Source organism: Saccopteryx bilineata, chromosome 1, assembly GCF_036850765.1.
Source record: "Saccopteryx bilineata isolate mSacBil1 chromosome 1, mSacBil1_pri_phased_curated, whole genome shotgun sequence".
In the NCBI taxonomy this organism is placed as follows: domain Eukaryota; kingdom Metazoa; phylum Chordata; class Mammalia; order Chiroptera; family Emballonuridae; genus Saccopteryx; species Saccopteryx bilineata.
Window position 1 is genome coordinate 348,893,530 of NC_089490.1, and position 26,262 is coordinate 348,919,791.

A 26,262-nucleotide genomic window follows, 5' to 3' on the forward strand; every position below is an offset into this window, starting at 1 on the left:
GCTTGGAGTTTGCAGGGATGAGACCAGCCAGGAAAGGGGACCCTGGCTTCATCTCAAACCCAAGAGCAGAAGTCAGGGGACCAGGGCTCCTGAGATCCTGTGTTGAATGGCTGTGCAAGCCAGACAGGCTTCCAAGTGAAGCAAAGGTTTGAAGTGGCGCTGTGGCTGGGGCAGACTGACTCCTTCCCCCTCAACGCCTCAAAAACCAGCCAGAGCTGGGGGTAAAGCCCAGGGTCTTCATTTATCTACCTGTGTAACCTAGAGCAGGTCACCTAACTTCTTTGTACATATTTTCTTATCTGAAGAGCAGGAATCAAGTTTCCTGCCCTGCCTGCCTCATGGGTGTATAGAGGCTCAAATGAAGTTATGTCTGGAGAACTTCTATGAAGTGTTTAGCAGAGTAAAATGCTGCCTTTGCTGGTTCACAGTGAAAGTACCAGTACCTATGGCCACATCCCACATGGGTCTATTCCGGTCTCCATCTGTCCAGCCTCTGCCTTGACAGGACCCTCCAGATCCCAGCCTTGGTCCTCAGCCACCCCGCCAACCACACCCTCTGGCACCCACCTTCCTAGCTGCTTCCATTTTTCATTCTGTCGGACGCCATTTGCTTGGCCATTTTTCTCTTCAGATATTATTAGAAATATCCCAAGTTGTAATTGTTTAATGGTTGGCATTTCACCTGTTTCACAGTGAGCCCAGATCAGCCCCACCCCAGACTGACGCCCTAGGTCTGACAGAACTGACCAGGGACAGCTGTGCAGTGGAGTGTGCCCAGCATTATAAAGAGCTTTCTCCCAGGTGCATTATTAGAAAAGGAGAAAAAGATGGCCCCAGGCATAATCCAATTCCGCATTCTCCATGGTGTGTGAACTGCATCACCCAGAAGTGTGCAGCCCTTGGTGGGCCAGACAGCTCCCCTGAAAGAGAAGTCCAGGTCAGAACCTTAGGTACATGACTCCTGGGGAGCCCATCTCCCCCAAAGCCAGGCCACCTGTCTTAAGTGATGCTGGGTACTTCTCTCTCCCTCTCCAGATATCCCATGAAGTCTGAACCCAGTTTATGCTCAGCTTCTTTTCAACTGAGATTCTCAATGCAGCTCACTTTTGGAAGAATTTGACTCCTTTCAGATGATCCCTCTCACAACCACCCAACAGACGTGCACATTTAGTGTTTGCAAAAATCTAGCCTTTACCATTTTATAATATCTCCACCTCTCCATATACCCCCACTCCTGGGTTCTTCTTTCTCTTAAGACACTGGAGACTCTGTCAGCCAGGTTTGGACTTCTCCCCTTCATCCCCAGCCTTCAGGCACCTATGAGCTTCTGGGTTCCCTGTAGAGCCAGGTCTTCTAGAGGACTGGGCCAGCTGATTTACAGATGCCTTGGACCTAGTCCAGGGGAGATGTTGGACTCTATTTTCTCAGGCCCCTCTCAGGATTTTCAGGGAGCATCTCCCAGGCAGGCAGAGTGGTTAGTCTGCAGTCCATGATGTTGCAGTTTCCATCTGTTTCTGCTGAAGCCAGAATTAGAAAGTACTTGAGGTAGCAGCATTAGAGATTAAGGTGAGGAAGACCACAGCATGGAGCTGAACTCCTAGTATTTGAGACCTTTGTAATCTAATCCTACCCACCACTGCTCATGTTCGTTCCTGTCTCTCCGCTTGTGTCAGGTGGCCACCTTTGCCTCTCCAGATCCTGCTCGGCCTCCAAAATACACCGTCAATCCCACTTCTTCCAAAAAGCCTTCCTTGACTTCGGTAGCCTCTTCTTCCTCCTTCTTTCTTCTTTCTTCTTCTTCCTTCTTCTTCCTTCCCCTTCTTTTTCTTCTTCTTTTTTCCAATTAATTTGAGAGAAAAGGGGGGAGAAAGCTGAGAAACATCAACTTACAGTTGGGCCACTTAAGTTGTTCATTGATCACTTCTCATATGTGACTAAAGTGGGGGACTCTTACCAAGCCAGTGACTCCTTGCTCAAGCCAGGAACCTTTGGGCTAAAGCCAGTGACCATGGATGGGGTCATGTCTGCAATTCCACACTCAAGCCGAAAGAGACCGCACTCAAGCCAGCAACCTCAGGGTTTCAAACCTAGAATGATCTCAGTGTCCCAGGAAAATAAATTACCTATCCACTGCATCACCACCAGTTGGTGATGTGGCCCTACTGGTTGATTCCTGTATGTGCCCTGACCAGGATAGAACCCTCAACCTTGACACATCAGGATGATGCTCTAAGCCAGGGGTCAGAAACCTATGGCTCGCAAGCCAGATGTGGCTCTTTTGATGGCTGCATCTGGCTCGCAGACAAATCTTTAATAAAAAAAATGTTAAAAAGGCCCTGGCCGGTTGGCTCAGCGGTAAAGCGTCAGCCTGGCGTGCGGGGGACCCGGTTCGATTCCCGGCCAGGGCACATAGGAGAAGCGCCCATTTGCTTCTCCACCCCGCCCCCCTCCTTCCTCTCTGTCTCTCTCTTCCCCTCCCGCAGCCAAGGCTCCATTGGAGCAAAGATGGCCCGGGGGCTGGGGATGGCTCCTTGGCCTCTGCCCCAGGCGCTAGAGTGGCTCTGGTCTCGGCAGAGCGACGCCCTTGAGGGGCAGAGCATCGCCCCCTGGTGGGCAGAGCATGGCCCCTGGTGGGCGTGCTGGGTGGATCCCGGTCAGGCGCATGCGGGAGTCTGTCTGACTGTCTCTCCCCGTTTCCAGCTTCAGAAAAATACAAAATAAAATAAAAATTTTTAAAAAAAAAGTTAAAAATATAAAACAAAAACAAAAAAAATATAAAACATTCTCATGTATTACAATCCATTCATTTCCTACCACTCATGTTCATGGTTGCAGGTGGCTGGAGCCAATCACAGCTGTCCCCCGAGACAACACCAAATTTTTATTGGATAATGCATAACATACACGGGTCGTTGTATGGCTCTCACAGAATTGCATTTTAAAATATGTGGCGTTCCTGGCTCTCTCAGCGAAAAAGGTTCCCAACCTCTGCTCTAAGCAACTTAGCTACCTGGCCAGGGTGGCTTTTACTTTTATTAGTATTTATTTTTACTCCCATAAGTTTTGTTTCTTCAGTTTCTTCTGGGATATCTTTTTCTTCTGTGCACCCTCCTCTTCTGGTTTAGGAACAGTCTGCTCTTTTTCAGTAAGGATCATCGCAGTGTGGCAGGGAGAGCACATGTACGGGTTACCTGCCCATGAGCTCTGTAAGTTCTCCTTCCCATCTTGGGAGCTTTGTTCACCTGGATGTGCTCAATGACCTGAGAATCTACTTCTAAACCCTAAGTTCAGTATTACTCTCTGCATTTTTAAGTATGTACAGCAAAAATTCAGCACTCTTTTTAGGCCATCAAGCCTGTGCCCAGCCCCACTGTTTGGCCTGGGCACACCTACCAACTCTGCCATTGTAACCACAGAATGGTACACATTGCTTCTGTAAAATGACATCCTTTGGGTACTTGGTGGCTTTTTGAATATGCATACCCTTGATGGCCTGGGCAGTTTTATGTGTTCTTAAGTGAACACGAAGATTTGAACCTCTTGATTTACATGACTTTGTGGGGGTTTTGGATCAAGTGAATAGCGAACCATTTTCAAAGGTCACCTCTGGCTACTTTTGGGAAGAGCTGCAGCCTCTTCTTTGAAACCCAACCACAAGGATCACACCACACAGTATAATACATATTTATACCACAAGACTGGCAGGCACATCCCTTAGACCATCACATCTTTCTCAGTTGACTTGGTTCCAGGCCTTGTCCTCTGACATATATTCCTTTACTAATCTCCCCCTGACTGTGGCGACCAGACCATATGTGCTGTTCCATTTGCAAACTGACCTTGACATTACACAGTGCTCTCTCCCCCTCCTGCTTCTGACTGCCATCTAACCATAATGCAATCCAAAGTGATACTTGCTTTTTTAACCCTTTGAGTAGTATGAACGTTCATGTACAACATCTTCATGCCTCCTGACCATCCAGAGTATGGTCATAACAAAAATTTTTGTATTAAAAATGTGTAAGGCAACATTTAAAAAAGGGAATGGCCTGCCCAGGCAGTGGTGCAGTGGATAAAGCGTCGGACTGGGATGCCGAAGACCCAGGTTCAAGACCCCGAGGTCACCAACTTGAGCACGGGTTTATCTGGTTTGAGCAAAGTTCACCAGCTTGGACCCAAGGTCGCTGGCTCGAGCAAGGGGTTACTCGGTCTGCTGAAGGCCCGTGGTCAAGGCACATATGAGAAAGCAGTCAATGAACAACTAAAGTGTTGCAACGTGCAACGAAAAACTAATGATTGATGCTTCTCAACTCTCCGTTCCTGTCTGTCCCTGTCTATCCCTCTCTCTGACTCTCTCTCTGTCTCTGTAAAAAAAAAAGGGGGGGGGGAAATGTATGTTCTCCTGGTTTTCATAAATTGGTTATTAAACAAACATGATTTTTTTTTTTTTTTTTTTTTTTTACAGAGACAGAGAGTGAGTCAGAGAGCGGGATAGACAGGGACAGACAGACAGGAACGGAGAGATGAGAAGCATCAATCATTAGTTTTTCGTTGCACGTTGCAACACTTTAGTTGTTCATTGACTGCTTTCTCATATGTGCCTTGACCACGGGCCTTCAGCAGACCGAGTAACCCCTTGCTTGAGCCAGTGACCTTGGGTCCAAGCTGGTGAATTTTTGCTCAAACCACATGAGCCCACACTCAAGCTGGCGACCTCGGGGTCTCGAACCTGGGTCTTCCGCATCCCAGTCTAACCCTCTATCCACTGCGCCACCGCCTGGTCAGGCTAAACAAACATGATTTTAAGTTAATAAAACTGAAACTGGAACTAATTTCATATTTTGAAAAAAAATCTCCCAGGGGTTAGCGTGCATGAAATAACTCACTACTCAAAGGGTTAAGCAGCTGTATGTGCCACTAAGAGACCAGTTTAGAGAGAGAAGCAACTCTAACATCTCTACCAATCAACTAGTAATCCAGTTGTGTGACTTAGACAAGTGTCTTTATCTCTTGCTTCAGTTTTCTGTTCAGAATAATGGAGCTGAGAATTTCCTTGTGGGGTGTTTGTGCAGGTTGATTTTTCCAGCTGTCGATAGCAGGTTCATTCAATAAATGGTTCATCTTCTGATTGGTTCTGCCTCATTCTGCCTTCCACTCTTATACTTGAGTGATGCTTCTGAGTCTGATTCTCCCACCCTGTACTTGGACATGTGATTTCCCTACCTTAAATGTGCAGCCCTGATTACTGTATTTTTCACTCCATAAGACGTACCTTTTCCCCCCAAAAGTGGAGGGGGAAATGCCCGTGAGTCTTCTGGAGCGAAAAATACAGTATTTTATTAAATATTTTAACACACCATATGGTTCAGAATATTTTTTTTCTTATTTTCCTCCTTAAAACCCTAGGTATGCCTGACCTGTGGTGGCGCAGTGGATAAAGCGTCGACCTGGAAATGCTGAGGTCGCCAGTTCAAAACCCTGGGCTTGCCTGGTCAAGGCACATATGGGAGTTGATGCTTCCAGCTCCTCCCCTCTTCTCTCTCTCTGTCTCTCTCTCCTCTGTCTCTCTCCTCTCTAAAAATGAAAAAATAAAATAAAATTTTAAAAAAAAACAAAACCCCTAGGTATGTCTTATGGTCAGGTGCGTCTTATGGAGAGAAAAATACGGTATATATTTCCTCCTAAAGAGGAGAGGCTGAGTCTCATTCTATCAGAGCTGTGCCCCTAGGGAACCTGGTATAAATCTATCCCATTCCCTCCACTTACCCCCCTAGCAGCTGGAGGCCATGGTTAGTGGAGATGCTAACCAAGTGGCTCACCCCTCTGTGCCCTGAGCTCCACACTGCCTTTGACTGGCTTCCAGAAAGTGAGTTTGACTGTATTTCCAGATGGCAGACCAGACCTTGGTTTCCCCAGATGGAAAAGAGTCCAGAGCTCACACTGCATATCCCCAGAGGTCTGCTGTGGGCTTCTGCCTCCTGTTTGCATGGGAGGCAGGCTGAGTCTCCCACTAGTGCTAGGTAGATTGGGTAACCAGCTGAGAGCTAAAGTTCCTTTTGAATTCTCCTTCAGCAACCCTCCCACCCCCTTTACCTCCATTCACCATCCACCCGCCTTTCAGTTTCCCTGGCAACACTGAGTGCTCATCCTGGAAAACTTTATCCGAAATCTGCTCTGGGCAGCTTTCCAAATCCATGCTAACCTGATTAGGTATCTCTAGGGGCCTTGGCAGCTAATCAGATTAGGCAGCACTAATGGTAGTGAGGACTTTGAGTGGGCGCAGAGCAGTAAAACATATTGTATACTTAGTGATAATTATCCTGCCTTTTGTGTCATTGATTTATCTGCCTCCCTCCCTGTCCCCTGTCTTGTGTGTTTGGCTGTAGCAATCCGGAGGAAAGAGAATGGCTGGTATGACGAAGAACACCCTCTGGTCTTTCTCTTCTTGGGATCATCTGGAATAGGTAATGGGGGCAGGTGGGGAGGAAGAGCTGGGGGAGCCCCAACTTCTGTGAGCCAGAGCCAGGCTACCCACCTCTAGTTCAACTCCAGCTCCCAGTGCAACTGCTTCCAAATTACAGAGCCAGCAAGAGAATCACCTGTCACATTAGGTATAGCTCGAAGGATATAGCCCCTCCCTCTGGAGGCTGGGGTGCAGGCCCTAATTCACCTGGAGGGCCAGGCCCTTTGCCCCACTCCAGCCACTCTGCATCCCCTGAGGCTGTCCTTTGGATACAGCTCCACTCCCCAGCACATCAACATCTTTAAGTACAACCTGAGACATAGCCTGCTAAGAGCTAAACAAAGTCCCTGATGGCCAGTACAGTGATAGGTGCATAGAAAAACTGGTTACAATAAAGTGGGTTGGGTATTTTTCAAGCCATTTGGGCTGAGGCATTCGCACCCCCTCACTCTCTGCCCTCATAGACTTCCCCCGGTTCCACCACCTCCTGCCATTGTCTTGATGGGGAATTTCATACATTTCATTGCCTCCTCTTTCCCTCTAAACATTTTTTTTTCAGAGACAGAGAGAGAGTCAGAGAGAGGGATAGACAGGGACAGACAGACAGGAACGGAGAGATGAGAAGCATCAATCATTAGATTTTCTTTGCGCGTTGTGACACCTTAGTTGTTCATTGATTGCTTTCTCATATGTGCCTTGACCGTGGGCCTTCAGCAGACCGAGTATCCCCTTGCTCAAGCCAGCGACCTTGGGTCCAAGCTGGTGAGCTTTTGCTCAAACCAGATGAGCCCGCGCTCAAGCTGGCGACCTCGGGGTCTCGAACCTGGGTCCTCCGCATCCCAGTCTGATGCTCTATCCACTGCGCCACTGCCTGGTCAGGCCCCTCTAAACATTTTTATGGGTTTATCTCTCCCTCAGATTCAGGATCCAAAAAGGTTACCACCACCTCATCATGATACTCTAGAACTTGACTATACTAGACGGTGACTTTCAAAGGCTTGACCATCATGCCAAATGGCCCTTCAGAGCCAGCATTTTGGTATTGCCACTCCCTCTTTATATTACAGAGAAAGTCCGTGAAGTCAAGGAGAGTTGTCTTCCATGTCTCTAATTGGTCTATGGCTCCAGGTCTGGCTGGCTGGCACAATCGTGGGTATCAGTGAGCCAGGAGGTCACAGCATTGGGAGAGACAGGGTTTGTGCTGGGCTTCAAAGGACAGGTTGGTTCTGATTATAAGAGTCAACCTCCCACTCTTAAGATGCTGCTATAGAGAAAAAAATCTCAGTCCCTGTGCTGTGCAGGAGGTACAGTACAGAGTTGCAATTACTCATGGATGGGTTTTAGGGGGAAATTTATTATGATTAATAATAATTAAAAATAAGGCAAAATCAAAAGGGTTTTGAACTTATGTAACCTAAAGTAGAATAAAGAAAGAAAAAATCAATAAACAATAAGCTACACAAAATTACCAGATGAAGAAACATCAGCCTGGGCTCTATAGTAGCAGCTCTATACAACATCATCAGACTGGGCTCTAGAGTAATAGCTAGTTAAAGCAATAGACTAAGAAAAAGAGAATTATGAGTATGTATGAATCTCACCAAACAGTGGGGGAACACATCACCAGACCGGGATGCTTCAGCGTGGGCTCCAAAGTCGGCCACCTGCTGTGCACATCTATGAGGAAGAGTTCTAGAGCTTCAGGGGTGCTTTGAGACCTTACTTATATTTATAGGAAAATTTTGGCTGGAGGTTATTACATGAGGGCTGTTCATGCATAACCTCTAGGAACAAAGAAAAGTTACCATATTCTGAAATAATTAGGCCAACAGTCAAGTGGTAAGACCATCCTCCCTGGCTTCAGGGGAAACTGCAGCAGGCCGGCTTATTCCACGCTGATTAAATGACTCAGTCATTCCTGCAGCCATTTTTTGTGACCGTTTTTATTCATGTTCATTTGAGTTCAAATTTACACACACACACACACACTGTTCCTCCACATCGCCACCCACAGAAAAATGAAGATGCAATTTAGACTTTTATTCTGGTCCCAGCTTCACCCTTAATTCCCTTGGTTATTTTGGGAGTCACTGACCCTCTCCAAGATTCAACGTTTCTATCATTGAAACGTATTATTTTTAGTGTCCATGCATTTCTAATATTCTTTCATTCCAGGAGATAGTTATCTGGTCCTAACCCAGTTCCTCTCCCTTATTTCTTACTAGGAAAAACAGAGCTGGCCAAGCAGACAGCTAAATATATGCACAAAGATGCCAAAAAGGTAAGGGCTAGGTCTGATCTTCAGGCCGTTGAGACCTCGCCACTCCTGCTAGCCCAGAAACCCTAGGATCCCTGAATCTGATAATAACCAATCAAAAAGATACGTTCTGACCCATGAAGTAGGCCTCACCTCTGGCCCCAGCTTGGCTACCAATTGCTCTAGTAATTTGGGCAATTTATTCAACCTCTTTGTACCTTAGTTTCTTCATCTGTGAAACAAGGAGAATATTCCTTGCCCTGCCCTGACTTTTAGAGCATGTAGGAGAACACATTGAGATTCATCCATACAGTATTTTCAGGCATCAGCTACCCTGTGCCAGCTATTACACTAGTTCCTAAAAAATACTGTTTATTTAGATATTCTCCCTACCCTGAGAAACTCAGTCTGGAGAGGAAACAGCTTTAGAAGCATACCATCACTGCGCATCAAGGCCGTGCTACAGGGAGTCGGGGCCTGTAGGAGAAAACAAGTAGGACAAGAGGATGTCTTATTACTTCTATCCATCCCACAGGAGTTGTTTTTTTTTAAGATTTTATTTATTGATTTTACAGAAGGCATGGGGAGCAAGAAATATCAACTCATAGCTGCTTCACTTTAGTTATTCATTGCTTGCTTATTGCTTGTCATATGTGTCTTGACTGGGCAAGCCCAGAGTTTCGAACCAGCAACCTCAGCATTCCAGATTGATGATCTATCCACTGCACCACCACAAGCCGGGCCCCACATGAACTTTTAAGCAGAATTTCTTGTCTAAGCTGTGGGGTGGTCCCAATTCCCTTTTCCCCATAACTCAGAGCCCTGCGTTTTCCATAAGTGAGGACCGCCCCCGTCCCTTATTTGTTCAGACTCTGGCTCTCCAAGGCCTGCTCTGTTTGACCTCTAGGTTGACAGGCAGTGCTTTCATGCACAGAGAAATGTCAGAGCCCTGGCCCGATGCTCAGTTGGTTGGAGCGTCGTCCTGAAACACAGAAGTTGCCAGTTCGATCCCTGGTCAGGGCACATATAAAAACAGCTCGATGTTTCTGTCTCTCTTTCTCTCTCTCTTCCCTTCTCTCACTAAAAGTCAATAAATAAAAATTTTTTTTTAAATGTCAGAGAAAACAATCCTTGGAGACTGTAGAAGCATTTCAGTGAAGGCCAAACTTTTTTTTTTTTTTTTTTTCTCCAGAGAGAGAGAGGGATAGACAGGGACAGACAGATAGGAATAGAGAGAGATGAGAAGCATCAATCATTAGATTTTCCATTGCGCGTTGCAACACCTTAGTTGTTCATTGATTGTTTTCTCATACATTGCTTTCTCATACGTGCCTTGACCGCGGGCCTTCAGCAGACCGAGTAACCCCTTGCTGGAGCCAGCAACCTTGGGTTCATGCTGGTGAGCTTTTTGCTCAAACCAGATGAGCCCGCGCTCAATCTGGCGACCTCGGGGCCTTGAACCTGGGTCCTCTGCATCCCAGTCCAATGCTCTATCCACTGTACCACCGCCTGGTCAGGCAAGGCCAAACATTTTTATTGCTACCAGCCTTCCGGGTGTTGAGGCTGAGGTCCTCCTGCCCGCCACGGGAGGTCACCTGCAACCCCAGGTGCCTTTGCCTCATTTCTGTGGAAAACCCCCCAGCTGAGGTGATAAGAATTGCTTAGGCCTGGCCAGCCACACTACCCCAGCAGTAGAACCCTGGGCACCTCTATCCCGCTTCTGGCCTACCTGCCCCTTTGTCACTTTCCTGAGGGCCTGGCAGCCAAAGAAACAAAGTAGCTCAGGCTGTGTCCTGAGCTGCACCTGTGGCCTCCTTCTCCCTAATAACTGGCTGATGCCTCTAAGCCTCCCAGGCTCTGCTACTAGCTGTGCTTTGCCTCAACCAAACCTAGAGCAGACCCACTTGACAGGCAGGCAGGCAGGCAAGAAGCAGCACGTGACATGCTAATATGCTTCAACTGAAAGAGCATTTTTAAGACAATTCATCAGGTTGGCAGCAATTGAAACAATTAGCACTCTAGAAAGGGCCATAAACTAACAAGACTATTAGGGAAGATGCAGTTACGGGCAGGAACCACCTGATTAGGGATGAAGAATTTTGAGTGTTTTAATTTTAATACTGTCAGAAAGGTTAATATTTAATTACAAATTATAATCTCCTTATCCATGCTGTCTCAATGTGTCTTCATACACAGTGGAAGTAGAAGGAAAGTATCTGCTGACTTGCTGGTGTGGAAAGGAGAGGGGGCTTATGAACAGACTGATGATGCAAGTCATTGCTCAGTTGGAGCATCAGTTTAGTTGGAGGCACATTTACACTAGTGTAGGGTGTTCTGATGGCACCTTTCACTATATGCATCTCCCAGAAGAAGGAAGCAACGCCATCACCCGTTGGAGGTAGTGGGCTGCGCGATTCAGGCTCTGGAGCTGGTCATTCCTTGTCACAGGTTCCAGTTCTACTCTCCACTTGCCCTGGGCAGCTTCCTTTATGCCTCTACATTTCAGCTCTGTTATCGCCAAGCGAGTCTGTCCAGTACTGTCTGAGGTTGTCATGAGCATCAAATGAGCTCGGGCTCTAGCACATAGTGCTTGTTCCCTTATCTTGTGTTTATTCATCACCTCCAACTCCCCCCCCCCCATTGACTGTCTTACTTAATCTTATGAGGAAAATAGCATAGATGCTAAATTAGACTTACTTTTCATATGAGAAGACTGACCCTAAGTATTAAGGGGCCTGTCCAAGATCAGTTGTTGAAGTAAAATCTGAATCCAGTCTCTCAACTCTTCTCTCAATATCACTGTTCTCAAGTGCAATAGAAGGCTCGATTGTAAACTTGTCAATTTGTCTCATTGTCACATAGGGAGATGAGAGGCACGAGAAGCCCTATATAACCATTCATGTATTTTATTTTTAAATTCTTGGTAGTTTTGAAACCCTGGACTTGCCCAGTCAAAGCACATACAGGAAGCACCTAATATGATTTGATGCTTCCTGCTTCCCCCTCCTCTAAAAATCAATAAATTTCTAAAAAAAAAAAAAAAATTCTGCAGCACACCAAAATAAAATTTTTCTTTAAATTCTCAGTAGTGCTTCTACAGAACCCCTGACTACAGATTTGTGTTTAGCATAGACATTTTTTAGCCATGTACCAGGCATGTTTGAGACCTTCAAAACCCAAGAGGTGTGGACTAAAAGCTACCTAACCAGAGTACCCAATGCCACCAGGAGCCAAGGTGTGATGTGTAGGAAGTATCGTGTACAGGGCCCAGTGTTCAGTTGGCCTGACTGAATGAAATGAGTGCTGGCTTGGGAATCAGTGACTTGAATTTAAGCTCCAGCTCTTTGATCCTTAGTTGCCTCATTTATGAAGAGCCACTCATCTCCAGACCTGCCTGCCATACAAGGCATTGTTTGTACATTTTTATAATTTTTTATTAAGTGAGAGGCAGGGAGGCATAGAGACAGACTCCCACATGTGCCTCCACCAGGAACCACCTGGAAACCCCCATCTAGGGCCACTGTTCCGTTGCTCAGCAACTGAGCTATTTTAGTGCCTGAGGTGAGGCCATGGAGATATCCTCAGTTCCTGGAGCCAACTTGCTGAGCATATTGAGCTGTGGCTTGGGGCGGGGGGGGGTGGAGAGAGAGAGAGAGAGAAGGGGGAGGAGTGGAGAAGCAGATGGTTGCTCCTCCAGTGTGCCCTGACTGGGAATCAACTAGGGACTTCCACATACCGGGCCAATGCTCTACCACTGAGCCAACCAGCCAGGGCATAATTTCTTTATCAGATCTATGAGCTTATTTTTTTCTATCATTAGCCTCTACTATTCCTTCCAAATTGAGCAGTTTTATTAACTTTCATTATTAGGGTTAATAATCCTTGAGAAAGAAAACCTTAATGCTATTCTGTGATCTCATCCTGAAATAAGGTGGTAGAGCTATAAAGACCTGTAGTTATAGGGCAGTATAACAAAGGGGTCAGAGGAAGGATCTTAGTTCAGATGCCTGTGTTCAAATCCCAGCTCTAAACTACTCTGTGGAGTTGGCTAGGATCTCTGTTTACATCAGTTTTCTCAACTGTAAAATGGGTTCAATATAGGTGCCTATCTTATTGGATTATTATGAAGGTTAATGGGATAATGATATAAAATGCTAAACATCATCCTTAACATATAGTACTGTCATTATCATTGCCTTATTTCTAGATAACCCTAAACTAAGATCATAGGAAACCAAAATTATTCCAGTCAAGAATCAAGCCCTGAGACTTGTTCAAATTTACATAACAATTTAGTAGAGCAGCTAGGGCAAGAACCCAGATCACTTGACATAAGTAAGCTCTAGTCTGTACTCCCTGTATCCTAGAACATGGATTTCTGGGCACAGGACTCAGAATCCTTCAGGTGAAGACTGCCAATAACGCAGCTGATTGACAGAGTGGGAAATATGAGGCAGTAGAGTAAATGGCTAGAGGCACAGACTTGGAGCCAGCTTGAGTGACCTTGGGCAAGTACTTGAATCTGTGACTCAGTTTTCTCATCTCTATGGTAGGGATGATAATAGTGCTTTCCTCATAGACTTGTATATGTTCTGAGCACTTAATAGCTTGCTTAGACATTGCCAGGCCCATAGTAAGCACTCAGTGATTGTCAGCTATTATCAGATACCCATCTTGTGGCTTCCAGCCCATTGCTTCCTCTGGGCAGCACTCCCAGCTTTCCCATGTCCATCCTCTCACCCTTCCTGAAGCCTGTGTTTCTCTTGGCTGAGCTGCCTGGGGCCTCTGAAAACGCTTGCTGCTAATTCCCTGTGTGCTCAAATAGCAGGGATCACCCACCACGTGACCTTTCCCACCTCTGGGTTAGGTCCTCTCCTCAGGCCCCTGGTGAGACTAGGACAAGAAACATGGGCCTGTGTTACACAGGAAGGAACTACAGCTCAAAAGGGAGGCAGCATACCCAAGGCCACAAAGGTGTTGGCAGGACTGAGACTGGGAGCTGAAGCCCCTGGCTGCCTGCCTAGGGCTTTTTCTGCCATCTTGTACCCGGATGCAGAGTGACAGGACAGAGAAAAACACTAAAAGTACGTCACTGAGTGATTTTCACACCAGGGCTGAGTTAGAATAGACCTACATTTCAGATACAGCAACCCCCTCTCAGGGTCTTGGCACCCCTCATCCCTGGCTCTCAAGAGACGTGTGGTCAGTGAGTGTGCTCTCTCAGACAGATGCACGTGTCAGGAGGACAGGGGCCTTGGGAGAGAGGGGAGCCCTGCTCTGGGTGGAGAGACAGGGCACCTGGGACTGCCCTTACAGCTCCCTAAATTCTTCATGAAAAAAAGTGTGTATTCTGCCTGTGCTGACTCAGAAATCCCACACTAGCCAGTGTTCTCTTCCCCTGGGGCCAATCATGGACAGGCTTCCTCCCAGGGAACCACTTTCTTGGAAATCGCCCCAGTCTCAGCAGTGGGGAGAGAAAGGCTACAAGCTATGTTATGAGTGACTTTTAGATGAAATAAGGAAATGAAATAAATAAAAAGGTTTATTTGTTTAAAAGAAAAGTAAACTAAAAGGGGCATGTGCCCACACAGACCTGCAAAGGTGAGGGCACCATGGAGCAGTCTGGGTTCTTGTTGCTCCCTCCCACGTCATCACGATCCACACCGATTGTGGCTGGCTTTGTCCATGTCTCCCTGTCCCACTCAATGGGTGCCCCTCAAGGACAGTGACCAAGCCTCGTTCACTGTTGTAGCTCCCATGCCACACACAGGATGCCCTCAGGAAATGTGGACTGGATGGGAAATTGGGTGGATGACGTAATCAGACTGGTAGAAGCCTGCCTGAGAAAAGAGACTTTCTGGGCAAAATTTAGAAGGGCAGGGACTTGGCTTGGGTTCCTTAAGGTAGGGAGTGGAATCATGTAGGGAATGACAGAGAGGAAGCAAGGAGCCCGAAAGAATGTATCATAAGATGGGATAAAAGATCCTTGAGTTGATATGGTCTGAAACCTTAAGGCATACTGTGATGCTCTCCACCCTAACCCTTCCTTCTGCCTTCTTGCCAATTGGACACCTGCTTGTTCCCACACAGGGCTTCATCAGGCTGGACATGTCTGAGTTCCAGGAGCGGCATGAGGTGAGAGGGTACTCGGAAGCACGGTTTGGAGGGTCTGTCGGATGACTACTGGGATATTCTGATGTGGCTTGTCATTTGGGCCTGAGATCATTCCAACAGCCTTAGGATTTGTCCTTTGGGGGCATGTGTGCAGCAGAGTCACTGATGTGTTTGCATAGGATTTGCTCTGAAGAATAAACATAGAAATGATCTATCTGCTGTCCCATGGCAGGATTTCTGTCACCCCAGGAGACAGCCTGACTCTCTTTGTTGTGACAGACAGGCTTAGTACTATGTATAAAGTCGTCTTCCTATGCATGCCCCAAATTGGAAACTAAAAGCATGAAAAGGCCTTTATAACATGTTTCTTCTCTTCCCCTAGGTGGCCAAGTTTATCGGATCCCCACCAGGCTACATCGGCCACGAGGAGGGTGGCCAGCTGACCAAGAAGTTAAAACAGTGCCCCAATGCTGTGGTGCTCTTTGATGAGGTGGACAAGGCTCATCCAGATGTGCTTACCATCATGCTGCAGCTGTTTGATGAGGTGAAAGTCAGCTTGGGCTGGAATGGGGGCAGGGACACCTAGACGTATGGGGGTCTGTAAACCAGTAGGAACCAAGGATTTAGGGGCCTATCTGATCATTCCTCAACTTGCTGCTCCGCATGTGTACATTAGCAGATGCGGCTTCCTCCTCCTCTCTCTGGCCCAGGGCCCAGGCTAGGCACCGAGGGAAGACCTGCACTGCTCAAGAGATGAAATTTTGTCACTTCCCAGGCTACCTTCCAGAGAGAGTGGGGCAGAGGTGCCAGAAGGCTGGATCCCAGATAAGCTCCAAGAACCTTTCTGGCCCATGGAGTTCTGAGGAGCTCCAGGCTCATCACAAATGAGACACCCCCCCGCCCCCCGCACGCATGCGCACACACACACACATGCATACACAGGTGGAATAAGTTCTGAGTGAGAAGAACCCCCTTTTATTCAGTACATTATATGTACTATGCTTGTGCTAAAGACTTTACAGATGTTACTGCTAATCATCCAATAGCTGGGCAAGGTAGAAACAATCTCACTTTTTACAGATGAAGAAATTGAGGTTCAGAGATTAGAAATGACTTGCCCCAGGCCACAGAGCTACTATGTGGAGGAGCAGGATTGGGCTGCAAATACATCTGTCCCTGGAGCCCAGCTCTTTCCTCTGTGCCTTTCCTTCCCTTGAGCTGGGGAGGGAGAGCTTATGATTATGGAGGGGCTGACCTCCACCCTTTCCAGTGGCCACAGAACCAGGATGAGGCTTCTCTTCTGCCCCATGCAGGAGCTATCTTAGCCAGCACGTTGCCAAACGGAATCCAGCCCATCTTTTCCACTTAGCCCCCCAACCCTGGGGAAACAGGAAGGGGTTTTGCTCCTTATGTCACAAGTGCACTAGGTGAGGTGCATGAAGAAACTATCCTTGGACCAAATAGCAGACTAAGTACCAAGCCATGAAGACCTGCATTCAAATGTCACAACTTCCCACCACCCTCCCTGCCTAGCCCAGCATCTTTGTCCCTGGCTCGAGTTTTATTGTTGTCTTCCTAGCCCCTCAGCTACTCCCTGTCCCCAGACCCTCTGCTTTGGAATGAAGACCAGTCCTTTAAATGTCACTCAGTTACACCTCTACTGTTAGACCTCCTGCTCTCTCTGCCCCAGCCTCTTGATGGGATTCAGATATTCAGCTCTGCACCAGACCCAGACCTGCCCTCTGACAGCTCCCTGTCTAGTAGGCAGGTGGAAAGGAAACATGATAATATATAGTTAGTATTTTTGCACTGTTCTAAAAAGTTTACATGTATCAGTTCCTATAATCTTCCCAACAATCATATGAGATTGTTGTTATTATTCCCTCTATATAACAGACAGGGAAACTAAAGTGAGATAAGTAGTTCACCCATAGTCACACAGCTGAGAAGAGGGAATCCAGGTTTGAACCCAAGCAGCCTAGGCCCTGGCCAGTTGGCTCGGTGGTAGAGCGTCGGCCTGGCATGTAGATGTCCCAGGTTCACTTCCTGGTCAGGGCACACAGAAGAAGTGACCATCTGCTTCTCCACCTCTCCCCCTTCTCTCTCTCTCTCTGTCTCTACACCTCTCTCTCTCTCTTTCCCTCGCACAGCAGCCATGGCTCAATTGCTTCGAGTGCATCAGCCCCGGGTGCTGAGGATGGTTCTGTGGAGCCTCTGTCTCGGACGCTAAAAATAGCTCAGTTGCGAGCATGGCCCCAGATGGGCAAAAGCATCAGTCCCAGACGGGTTGCTGGGTAGATCCCGGACAGGGCACATGCAGGAGTCTATTTCACCTCTTCTCACTTGGAAAAGAAAGAAAAAATAAATTAAAAAAATAAAAGAACCTAAGCAGTCCATCCAGTTCCAGAGCCTGCAGCTCAGATAATAACTTCCATGCTGCCAGGGTCACAAGAAAGGCAGATCTGCAGGGAAGCAGTCACAGGAAGGGAGAATCCAGCAGCCTGTTGGCCTCTGGCATCCCTGGATGGCCTCCTTGGTCCAGAAGGATGGAAGGCAACTGCTGACTAGAATGCCATTGGCCTCTTGTGGAAGCCCTGCCCACCCTTCCCCTGCTGCTGACTCTCCATGACTGCATTTTGGGAAATTGATCATTCTTTCTGCAGCCCCTACTAGCCTACTGCCGTTTCTGATGTCTATGCCCTTGATTTCATTGACCAAAGCTGCCATCCAAGTTTAAATAAATCTAAGCCAGACTTATGCGTATGTGCCCCTCGAGGACAGGGACCTCATTGTACTCCAACCATTGCCAGAGCCCACAGCGTCAGGGGAAGTGCTCTATTGGCTAACAATGTGGTAGTAATTCAGTGAAACTTCCAGTGATCAAGTGTTTGCCAAGTGAACAGAGAGGAGGAGGGCCGGCAGCAGACATCAAATGAGTAGAAGCACAAGGGGCATGAGGCAGCCTGCTGTATCGGGGAGCACCGGCTGTTCAGTGCTACTCAACTGCAGGGGAAGTGAGGACAGAATGGTGGCGATGAGCTGGATAAGGTAGACTGGGGCCAGTTAAAATGCCAGGCAAAGGAACATAGATTTAGCTGGTGGGTCATAGGGAGTCTTTAAAAGACTTTAAACAAGAGAGAAACATGGTCAGATTTTCACTTTATAAAGTTTTTGTCAGCAGCTGTGAGATGATGGAAGGAAGAAAGAGGCAGCAAGGAGACTATTGAAGAGTTCGGGCTAGAGCTGAGAGGCCTAAAGCAGGGCCGTGGGATGGGGAAGTCAACTGTGCAGGACTCGGTGACTGGGTAGGGAGGGGCGGGGCGGGGGCAAGCATGACGAGTGGCAGGATTTCTGGCCTGGGTGACTGGAGTGATGCTGCTGCCATCAGCTGAGGCAGGGAATGCAGGAGGGTGAGCAGCAATTGGTGAGGAAGGTGAGAAGCTGAGTTTGAAACTGTTGAAGGTGACACCTGAGGGACAACCAGACAGAGTTGTCTAAGTGCATTTATCTGTTGGAGAGGTCTGGAGCATGGGAGAGGTGTGGACTGCAAATAGAGATTCAGGAGTGCTCCAGCGCAGAGAGGGTAATGGCAACCAAGGGAGGGGAGAGTCTAGGGTGCGGAGAAGAGGGAGGCGAGGGCTAAACAGCCTGCCACCTATCAGAGTCAAAGGAGGACTTGGTAGAGAGGTAGTAGACAAAGCAAGAGACTGTGAGCCAGTGTGGGACGGAGGGGTACAGACAGAACACAGGCCCTGCCTCAGTGTTCACAAGTGAGTGGGGCAGGCGGGCGACGAAAAGCAGTTCGGCCCGCTGTGGCAAGTGCTGCCCTAGGAGAAGTAGCAAGTACTGCAAGCTGTTAGGGCACCTGATCCAGTCTGGGGGCCTGAGGGAAGTCCCTGTCCTCACCCAGCCAGTTCTCCCAACCCTGGACCCAGAAAAGCAGGAGCCTTACTGCTCTCACCAAAGCACCAAGCAGGACTAATGCTGGTCACCTCCCAGGTGACCCCAGAACCTATGGCACAGGGCCAAAGGCCAGGAAGAGACTGGTCCCCAAAGAGCCCATCCTCTGCTCCTCTTCAAGTATAAAAGCAATGGGAGAACAGCCCCTAGAGCCCTGGGATGAGTATCTGTGCCCCACCCACAGTGTATACCCTCCACTCATTGCTAGGAGGTGGGCAGTGGCAGCGCCCCTTTGGGGACACATCTTTATTGCCAAGGACTCTGAGGACAAGGAGACATGAAGTCACCCTTGGGTCAGTTATACACAGCACCTCTTCCCCTCCCCCACCTGGGACCCATCCTCAGGCCCAATGATGAGCAGAGTTTTGATCTCTTGAATGAAATTGCCACTGGTTATTGCTCTGGCCAGTATAGCAGTGTGTGCACTCAGTCCTCAGGAATGAGCTCTGCAAACAGTGTTGTATGCACACACTTGGGCACATCACACACCCACACAGACCTGGTCCCCACTAAGGAGTACATTCTGTTGACAAGAACATCCACTTGCCTAATCTGTGGTGGCGCAGTGGATAAAGTGTCAACTTGGAACACTGAGGTCGCCGGTTTGAAACCCTGGGCTTGCCTGGTCAAGGCGCATATGGGAGTTGATGCTCCCTGCTCTTCCCCGCTTCTCCCTCTCTCTCTTTCTCTCTCTCTCTCTCTCTCTCTCTTTCTCCGTCTCTCCTCTCTAAAATAAAATTTTCAAAAAAGAATAAGTAAAAAATAATTTAAAAAAAAAAGACCGTCCATTTGTGCCTGGCTTGTGGTGGCACAGTGAATACAGTGTCAACCTGGAATGCTAATGTTGCCGGTTTAAAACCCTGGGCTTGTCTGGTTAAAGAACATATGACACGCAAGCAATGAACAACTAAAGTGAAACAACTATAAATTGATATTCCTTGTTCCTCCTCCCTCCTCTCTCTAAAATCAATTTTAAAAAATACATTTGTGTCCCTGGCTGGTTGGCTGAATGGTAGAGCGTCAGCCTGGCGTGCAGGAGTCCCAGGTTCAATTCCCGGCCAGGGCACACAGGAGAAGCGCCCATCTGCTTCTCCACCCCTCCCCCTCTCCTTCCTCTCTCTCTCTCTTCCCCTCCGGCAGCCGAGGCTCCATTGGAGCAAAGTTGGCCTGGGCGCTGAGGATGGCTCTGTGGCCTCTGCCTCAGGCGCTAGAATGGCTCTGGTTGCAACAGAGCGATGCCCCAGATGGACAGAGCATCGCCCCCTGGTGGGCATGCCGGGTGGATCCCGGTCGGGCACATGCGGGAGTCTGTCTGATTGCCTCCTCGTTTCCAACTTCAGAAAAATACAAAAAAAAAAAATTTTTTTAAATACATTTGTGCACTTGCCTTCCCTCCGTCCACCCTGAAGCAGGGTCTGGAGAGTGACCATGGACCTGGATCTCAAGGCCCCTTTTGAATAGACTCCCTTGGAAATAACATTTTCTGAGAAGCCTGTGCCAAGGACCAGTGTAAAATGAGTCTGAGAAGCACCTGGTACCATGCCCAGCATGCAGTAGGTGCCCAGGTAATGCACATTCCTTCCCATACTGCCTGTGAGGACCAAGGCTAGCTGCCATTGCATTGGTTCTGGAGACAAGGGCTGATGACTGTGAGAGAGGCCAATAGGGAAAGGGAAGCACCTGAGGATTGGTTATGCGCTGAGGCAGGCAGGAGCCGACAGGTGGAGGTCAGTGACCTCTCCCTCAGAGCCTGGCCGGAGCTCTGCTTTGTAACCCAGAGGAAGTCCCAAGCAGGTCTCCCTGTTCCCACGCTTGTCCCAGTTGCTTCTCTCCAAGGATCAAAGTATGCAAACTAAATTTGGCAGAATTCTGAGAAAATTTTATTTAGGGAAAGAAAATTTCTTGGAACCTCATTTATCCGGCACTGTCAGTGTGACCTCAGTAGCCAGGTGCAGAGGGAAGAGCCCGAGCTCTGTGATCAGACAGTTTGAGCCTCAGCTGTAGAATTTACTAGCTGTGAGACCTTGAATATTTGAGTTACTTGACCTCTCTGAACCTCATTTTCTATGTAGGGGTTGTGAGGATTTAGGCATTCAGCACCCAGGTACTGAACACTTACCATGTGCTAGACACTTTTCTAGGACCCAGTGAGAACAAGGTGCAGCTTGGAGCTTCTAGTGAATGGAGTGCAATAGTGCACAGAAAGCATTGAGCTGGTCCCTATGGTGGAAGTACCCATCAGTGTCCACTGCTTTTACTCCATCAGTTCCTCTCATCGAGGCCCTGATCATTGCTTTTGTTCTATACTGCTCACAGAATTGGGGAATATTTCAAAATGAATATGAAGTGATTAAAAAAAAGCATTTGATTTTTTTATTAAAGAACATTAGAAAAGCAAACAAGTCAAAGAAAATGGTTCAATTATGCAGATGAGATACAAAGCCAACTTTTATTTCGTTGGTGAAAATGCACTGCCCAAGAGGCTGAAAGTACCGGAGTATCTGCATGTTTCCTGATCCCCTCATTTTTGTGAGTGGTGTAGATGACTGCAAAGTGGGGAAGCTCCTTGCCCTTCAACTAAATGGCTCCAGACAAGTAACCTTTTCTCATTCTTCTATATCGTCCCTCTGCTGTTGCTTCTTTTCTCTTTCCTTGGTGCATTTATATCCAGTATAGATGCTTTCTTCTGTGTCACTCCTAGAAAGAGCTAAAGAGGCTAATGAAACTTCTTAAGTTGGGTAAAGGAAGAGCCTTATTTTTTATCCCTCACTGTTAGGCCAGAGAATGGCTCCGAAGATGCAGAGATGATACCTATTTCAATTCACTTTATTCATTTTGATCCAACAAATATATTCATTTGCTGCAGTAATAACAGTTCAGGACATTTGTGTAGTTTTAATAAAGATAGATTTGGAAAAAGTAAAAAAGAAAGAAAAACATACGCGCAGCGTGGTTAACTAAGGAACTTTCTCCAGTATGACCGTATCTAGTCCTCTCAGTGGCCTGGTAAAATACCCTCCTCTGAACTCCTACAGCAACTTAATCTTCCCCTGTCATAGCACATAATGCACTGACTTGTCACTGCTGGTTTCCTGAGTGTCAGTCCTTCACTAGGCTGGGAGCATGGCGAGGGCTCAGTGAGTCCCCAGTGCCCCAACACAAAGCCTGGCTTAGATGGGCTTCGAGGAAAGAGTGTTGGATGGATGCATGTGAAATCAAGCAGGCTTCTGGGGGCCAGCGATGACTGGGACCCCAACTGATGACACAGCAGATGCAGTCTCGCCTGCAAGTGCTCAGTATGTGAGTATTGCAGCCCAGGGCAGTGAGAACAGAGTTTGGAGAACCCAGGGAGCCAGCAGCTGACTCTGCCAGGGCTGAGGGAGGCACAGGGGTTCTGGCGAGACCTGGAAGAGGTGCTCAGTCCTGTAGATCCCTAACTGTGCAGTCACTGTTCTTTCCCAGGGCCGGCTGACAGATGGGAAAGGGAAAACTATTGACTGCAAGGATGCCATCTTTATTATGACCTCCAACGTGGCCAGCGATGAGATTGCACAGCACGCACTGCAGCTGAGGCAGGAAGCTTTGGAGATGAGCCATAACCGCATTGCCGAGAACCTTGGTATGGAGCATGGCCTGAGCTGTCAAGGCAATGGGGCAAGTGCCCGGGCCACCAGCACATCTCTTGGGGCAAGGGTGGCAGTGGGGTCCTATGCCTTCATGAGGGTCCTAATAGGCAGTTCTATCTACAGCTGTCAATGACCAGACACCAAGTACCATACAGATAGTGGAGGGAGAAGGACAAGTAGTGACCTCACTTCCTCAGTAGAGACCCAAGTCTTGGGCAACAGGACAGTTCCAGACAGAGGAATGGACAGAGCCACCTGAGAGTGAGGGGCCAGGAAGAGGCCAGCGTCTTAGGGGACTGAGGAGGTCCATACTTAACAGATAGAGATGCTTCGGTGCAACAAAGGGACAGCAGATCAGAAACTGTGTAGAGGTGGACAGTCTTTTTCAGCCATGGAGCCTTCCTGTGGAGGTGGGCTAGAGAGTGCAGGAAAGGAGGAGCGCTTCCGACAGAAGTCTGTCTGTCGCCCTCCATTCGTAATTGAACCCTCCAGCCCCCTTCCTCCAAGTTAGAACTCAAGTCTTGATCCTAACTCTCCCTCACACAGCTTCCACCCTAAGGAGCCCCAGGCTTTGTGGGAGCTGGAAGGGCCTCAAAAGTACCCAGTCCAAGCCTCCCACTGCTCAGGTAAGACCAGGTCAAGGCCCAGAGAGCCTAAGACGTTGACCAGGATCACGCTGAGGATAGGAATCGGGCTGTTTTCATGGATGGGGTCAAGGAGCAGGCACATCTTTCAAAGTCTCCTGGGTGTGGAGAGTAGGTAGTTTATGATTCTGTTTCCACAGGGGATGTCCAGATTAGTGACAAGATCACCATTTCAAAGAATTTCAAGGAGAATGTGATTCGCCCCATCCTGAAAGTAAGAGGTCTTTGTCCTTCTTGCTGGAGCCTTGGGTGAGGGGAATCCCCTACCATCCTAAAGCTACTGGACCCATTGGGGTCCAATAATTGCCTTTACCCCCATCTGAGTCACTGAGCTCACCCCACCCTTTACCTGGCCCTGCAGGCTCACTTCCGGAGAGATGAGTTTTTGGGACGAATCAATGAGATTGTCTACTTCCTCCCCTTCTGCCACTCGGAGCTCATCCAGCTAGTCAACAAGGAACTGAACTTCTGGGCCAAGAGAGTAAGAGTGGTTCTGGCCGTGGGTGGAGACAGGATATCTGCCTGCGGGGAGCATTACATCCCAGAAGGAGGAGCAGGGTGGTGTGGGGCCAGTGGCCCTGGGGCACACGGTCTCTGTCTCTCTCAGGCCCAGGCCTCAGGCATGAGTGATGAGAGATGGAAAGCAGGGGGCCCTATGCGGACACATTTCTATCTGACCTTTCTCAGGCCAAGCAAAGGCACAACATCACACTGCTCTGGGACCGCGAGGTAGCAGATGTGTTGGTTGATGGCTATAATGTGCACTATGGCGCCCGATCCATCAAGCATGAGGTAAGCACAGGACCCTAGAGAAGTGAGCCATCTACACCTCCCTCCCTTATACCCCCAGACCCAGTCCCTGAGCTCTCACAATCGTTCATATCCCGAGTAGATGTCCCTATAGAAGAAAAACACAAGATGATCAAGTCAAGCCCCTATTCTGGAGAGTAACCAAGTAGGAATCCTACCAGGATGGGGAACTGAGTTGCAAACCTCAGAAACTGACATCACTGAGTTTTTTTAGCACAATCCCACAAGCTGTCTGTTGTTAGCCCTTTACAGATGAGAAAACTGAAGGTCAGAGTAAGTACTTGTCCTAGCAGTAAGTGATAGAGCCTGGCCTTCAGCCTCAGGCCACAGGCTGGCCCAGGCCTCAGCAGTAACAACCACTTTGCCTGCCATCTGCAGGTAGAGCGCCGTGTGGTGAACCAGCTGGCGGCCGCCTACGAACAGGACCTGCTGCCAGGGGGCTGTACTCTGCGCATCACTGTGGAGGACTCAGACAAGCAGCTGCTCAAGAGCCCTGATCTACCTGCACCCCAGGCTGAGAAGCGTTCGCCCAAGTTGCGGCTGGAGATCATCGATAAGGACAGCAAGACCCACAAACTGGACATCCAGGCTCCATTACACCCTGAGAAGGTGTGCCACACCCTCTAGCGTCTGCCTACCTTCCTGGTGCCCTCAACGTCCAATAAAGGCCCCCTCAGCTATGGCATGGCAACTGACCTACCTTCCCCTCATACCTCTTGCTCCTCTCCACCCAACCTAAGGCCTCTTACCTTCTCACAGCCTCTGCAGGACCCCACTCAGCCCCAAATTCCAAAGCAGGAATGCTGCCCTCCCCTGCCTCCTTTGTGGTAGGTCCAGAACTTGCTACAAGCCTCCGGAAGTGGAGCTACCCCCCCACCCTCTTCAAGGCAGAGAGGAGGTGGAGGCTCTTACCTCTGTCCTTCAGCATGATCCCATGCCCCATTGTCTCTGCAACTTTATCTGTTCCCTGGAAGCTCAGAAGTGTGGCAGCAAAGAACAGATCTGTCTGGAAGAAGGCGGACTCTGATCTGCCACCCTTTGTTGGCCTTCAGAATGTCCACAGAGAATGGAGAAAAAGTACAGAGGCCCAGGCACAGAGGCTCTGCTGTTTAAACTATAGCTACCTCTTTCCCATGCCCTAAATCCCAAGGGGAAGGGACCCACAGAACCCTTGCCCTCCCACTGCCATGTCATAGCTACTGTTTCTCCTCACCCGTCTTCTGGAGTCAGGCCATGCCAGGTTTCTCCAGCCAGTGGAGCACACCTCTAGAAAGAAGGCTGCCTGGGTCACCGTCCCGGCCTGCTCTGGGACTAGACAGTAGCACCAAATGACCAAGTAAGTTCAGCTCTCTGGGGCCTCCTTCAGGAGACTAACAACATAGACCCGAGGCAGCTGTAGGGGAAAAGATGTAGATCATGGAATCTGCCTCAGCCCTGTCTGCACTGCTGTCCCAGCTAAGTTAGCCTGGAATGAACAGCTCTCCCATGCAGCCCCCATGTTCGTCACTAATCAGAAGGTCTGCGCGCCATCCCCAGTGTTTCCGCCTCAGCTGGCTGGGCCTAGCAAGGCCTGGCACATCCTTGGACATCATCTACAGTAGCCCGCATTGATGACCACCCCGTTGCCCTCCCTGAGGGGGTTTGGAACCCTGCTTTGGTGTTCGCTCATCTCTTTCAAGAAACAGAAAGTGAGGGCAGGAGTCAGAGTCCCTTGGGTGATGGAAGAATATGAGAACGTGGTAGGTTTAAGGCACTCCTAAGCCAGGCGTGGGCTCCAGCAGATGCCCCAGCCGTTCTCAAGCAGCCCCTCAAGGAGCTGTATCTGCTCTCTACCTCAGTGACTGCTGGGGGTTTTCTCCTTAAAATAATTTTAGACTTACAGAAAGTTGCAAAAATACTAGTTACTGTACCCTTACACCTATCTTCTCCTGATATTAGCATCTTATAAAATCATGATGTAATTATTAAAATGAGGAAATTAACATTGGTTCAGTTCTACTAACCTGTGGACATTCAAATTTTGCCAGTTGTTCACCACCAATGTTCTTTTTCTGGTTCAGGACCTAAGGCAGTCCTGAATTTTGCATTTTGTCCCCAAATTGCATTTCATTGTTATTGTTTGTTTGTTTGTTTGTTTGTTTGTTTTGCGAGAGGGAGAAACAGTAAGGGAGAGAGATGAGAAGCATCAACTTGTAGTGGCATCACTTTAGTTGTTCATTGATTGCTTCTCATATGTGCCTTGACCCAGGGGCTCAAACTGAACCAGTGACCCCTTGCTCAAGCCAGCAACTTTTAGTCTTCTAGCCACTAACCGCAGATCCTGTCGATGATTCCGCACTCAAGCTGGCAACCTTGAGGTTTTGAACCTGAGACTTCAGCCTCCCAGGT

At 48.4% G+C, this 26,262-nt stretch overlaps 1 protein-coding gene across 1 annotated transcript in view; it reads left to right on the top strand.

Moving 5' to 3' along the window:
- The window catches only part of CLPB (ClpB family mitochondrial disaggregase), a 187,643-nt gene extending 162,801 nt beyond the window's left edge, over window positions 1-24,842 (top strand). Inside the window, exons 8-16 of the mRNA XM_066250604.1 lie at window positions 6,387-6,464; window positions 8,689-8,744; window positions 14,811-14,855; window positions 15,217-15,378; window positions 22,257-22,413; window positions 23,205-23,278; window positions 23,426-23,545; window positions 23,752-23,856; window positions 24,253-24,842. Of these exons, the coding sequence (XP_066106701.1) occupies window positions 6,387-6,464; window positions 8,689-8,744; window positions 14,811-14,855; window positions 15,217-15,378; window positions 22,257-22,413; window positions 23,205-23,278; window positions 23,426-23,545; window positions 23,752-23,856; window positions 24,253-24,501 (1,046 nt within the window). The 3' untranslated portion in view covers window positions 24,502-24,842. The remainder of the gene's footprint in view (window positions 1-6,386; window positions 6,465-8,688; window positions 8,745-14,810; window positions 14,856-15,216; window positions 15,379-22,256; window positions 22,414-23,204; window positions 23,279-23,425; window positions 23,546-23,751; window positions 23,857-24,252) is intronic.
- Window positions 24,843-26,262: the final 1,420 nt, after the last annotated feature.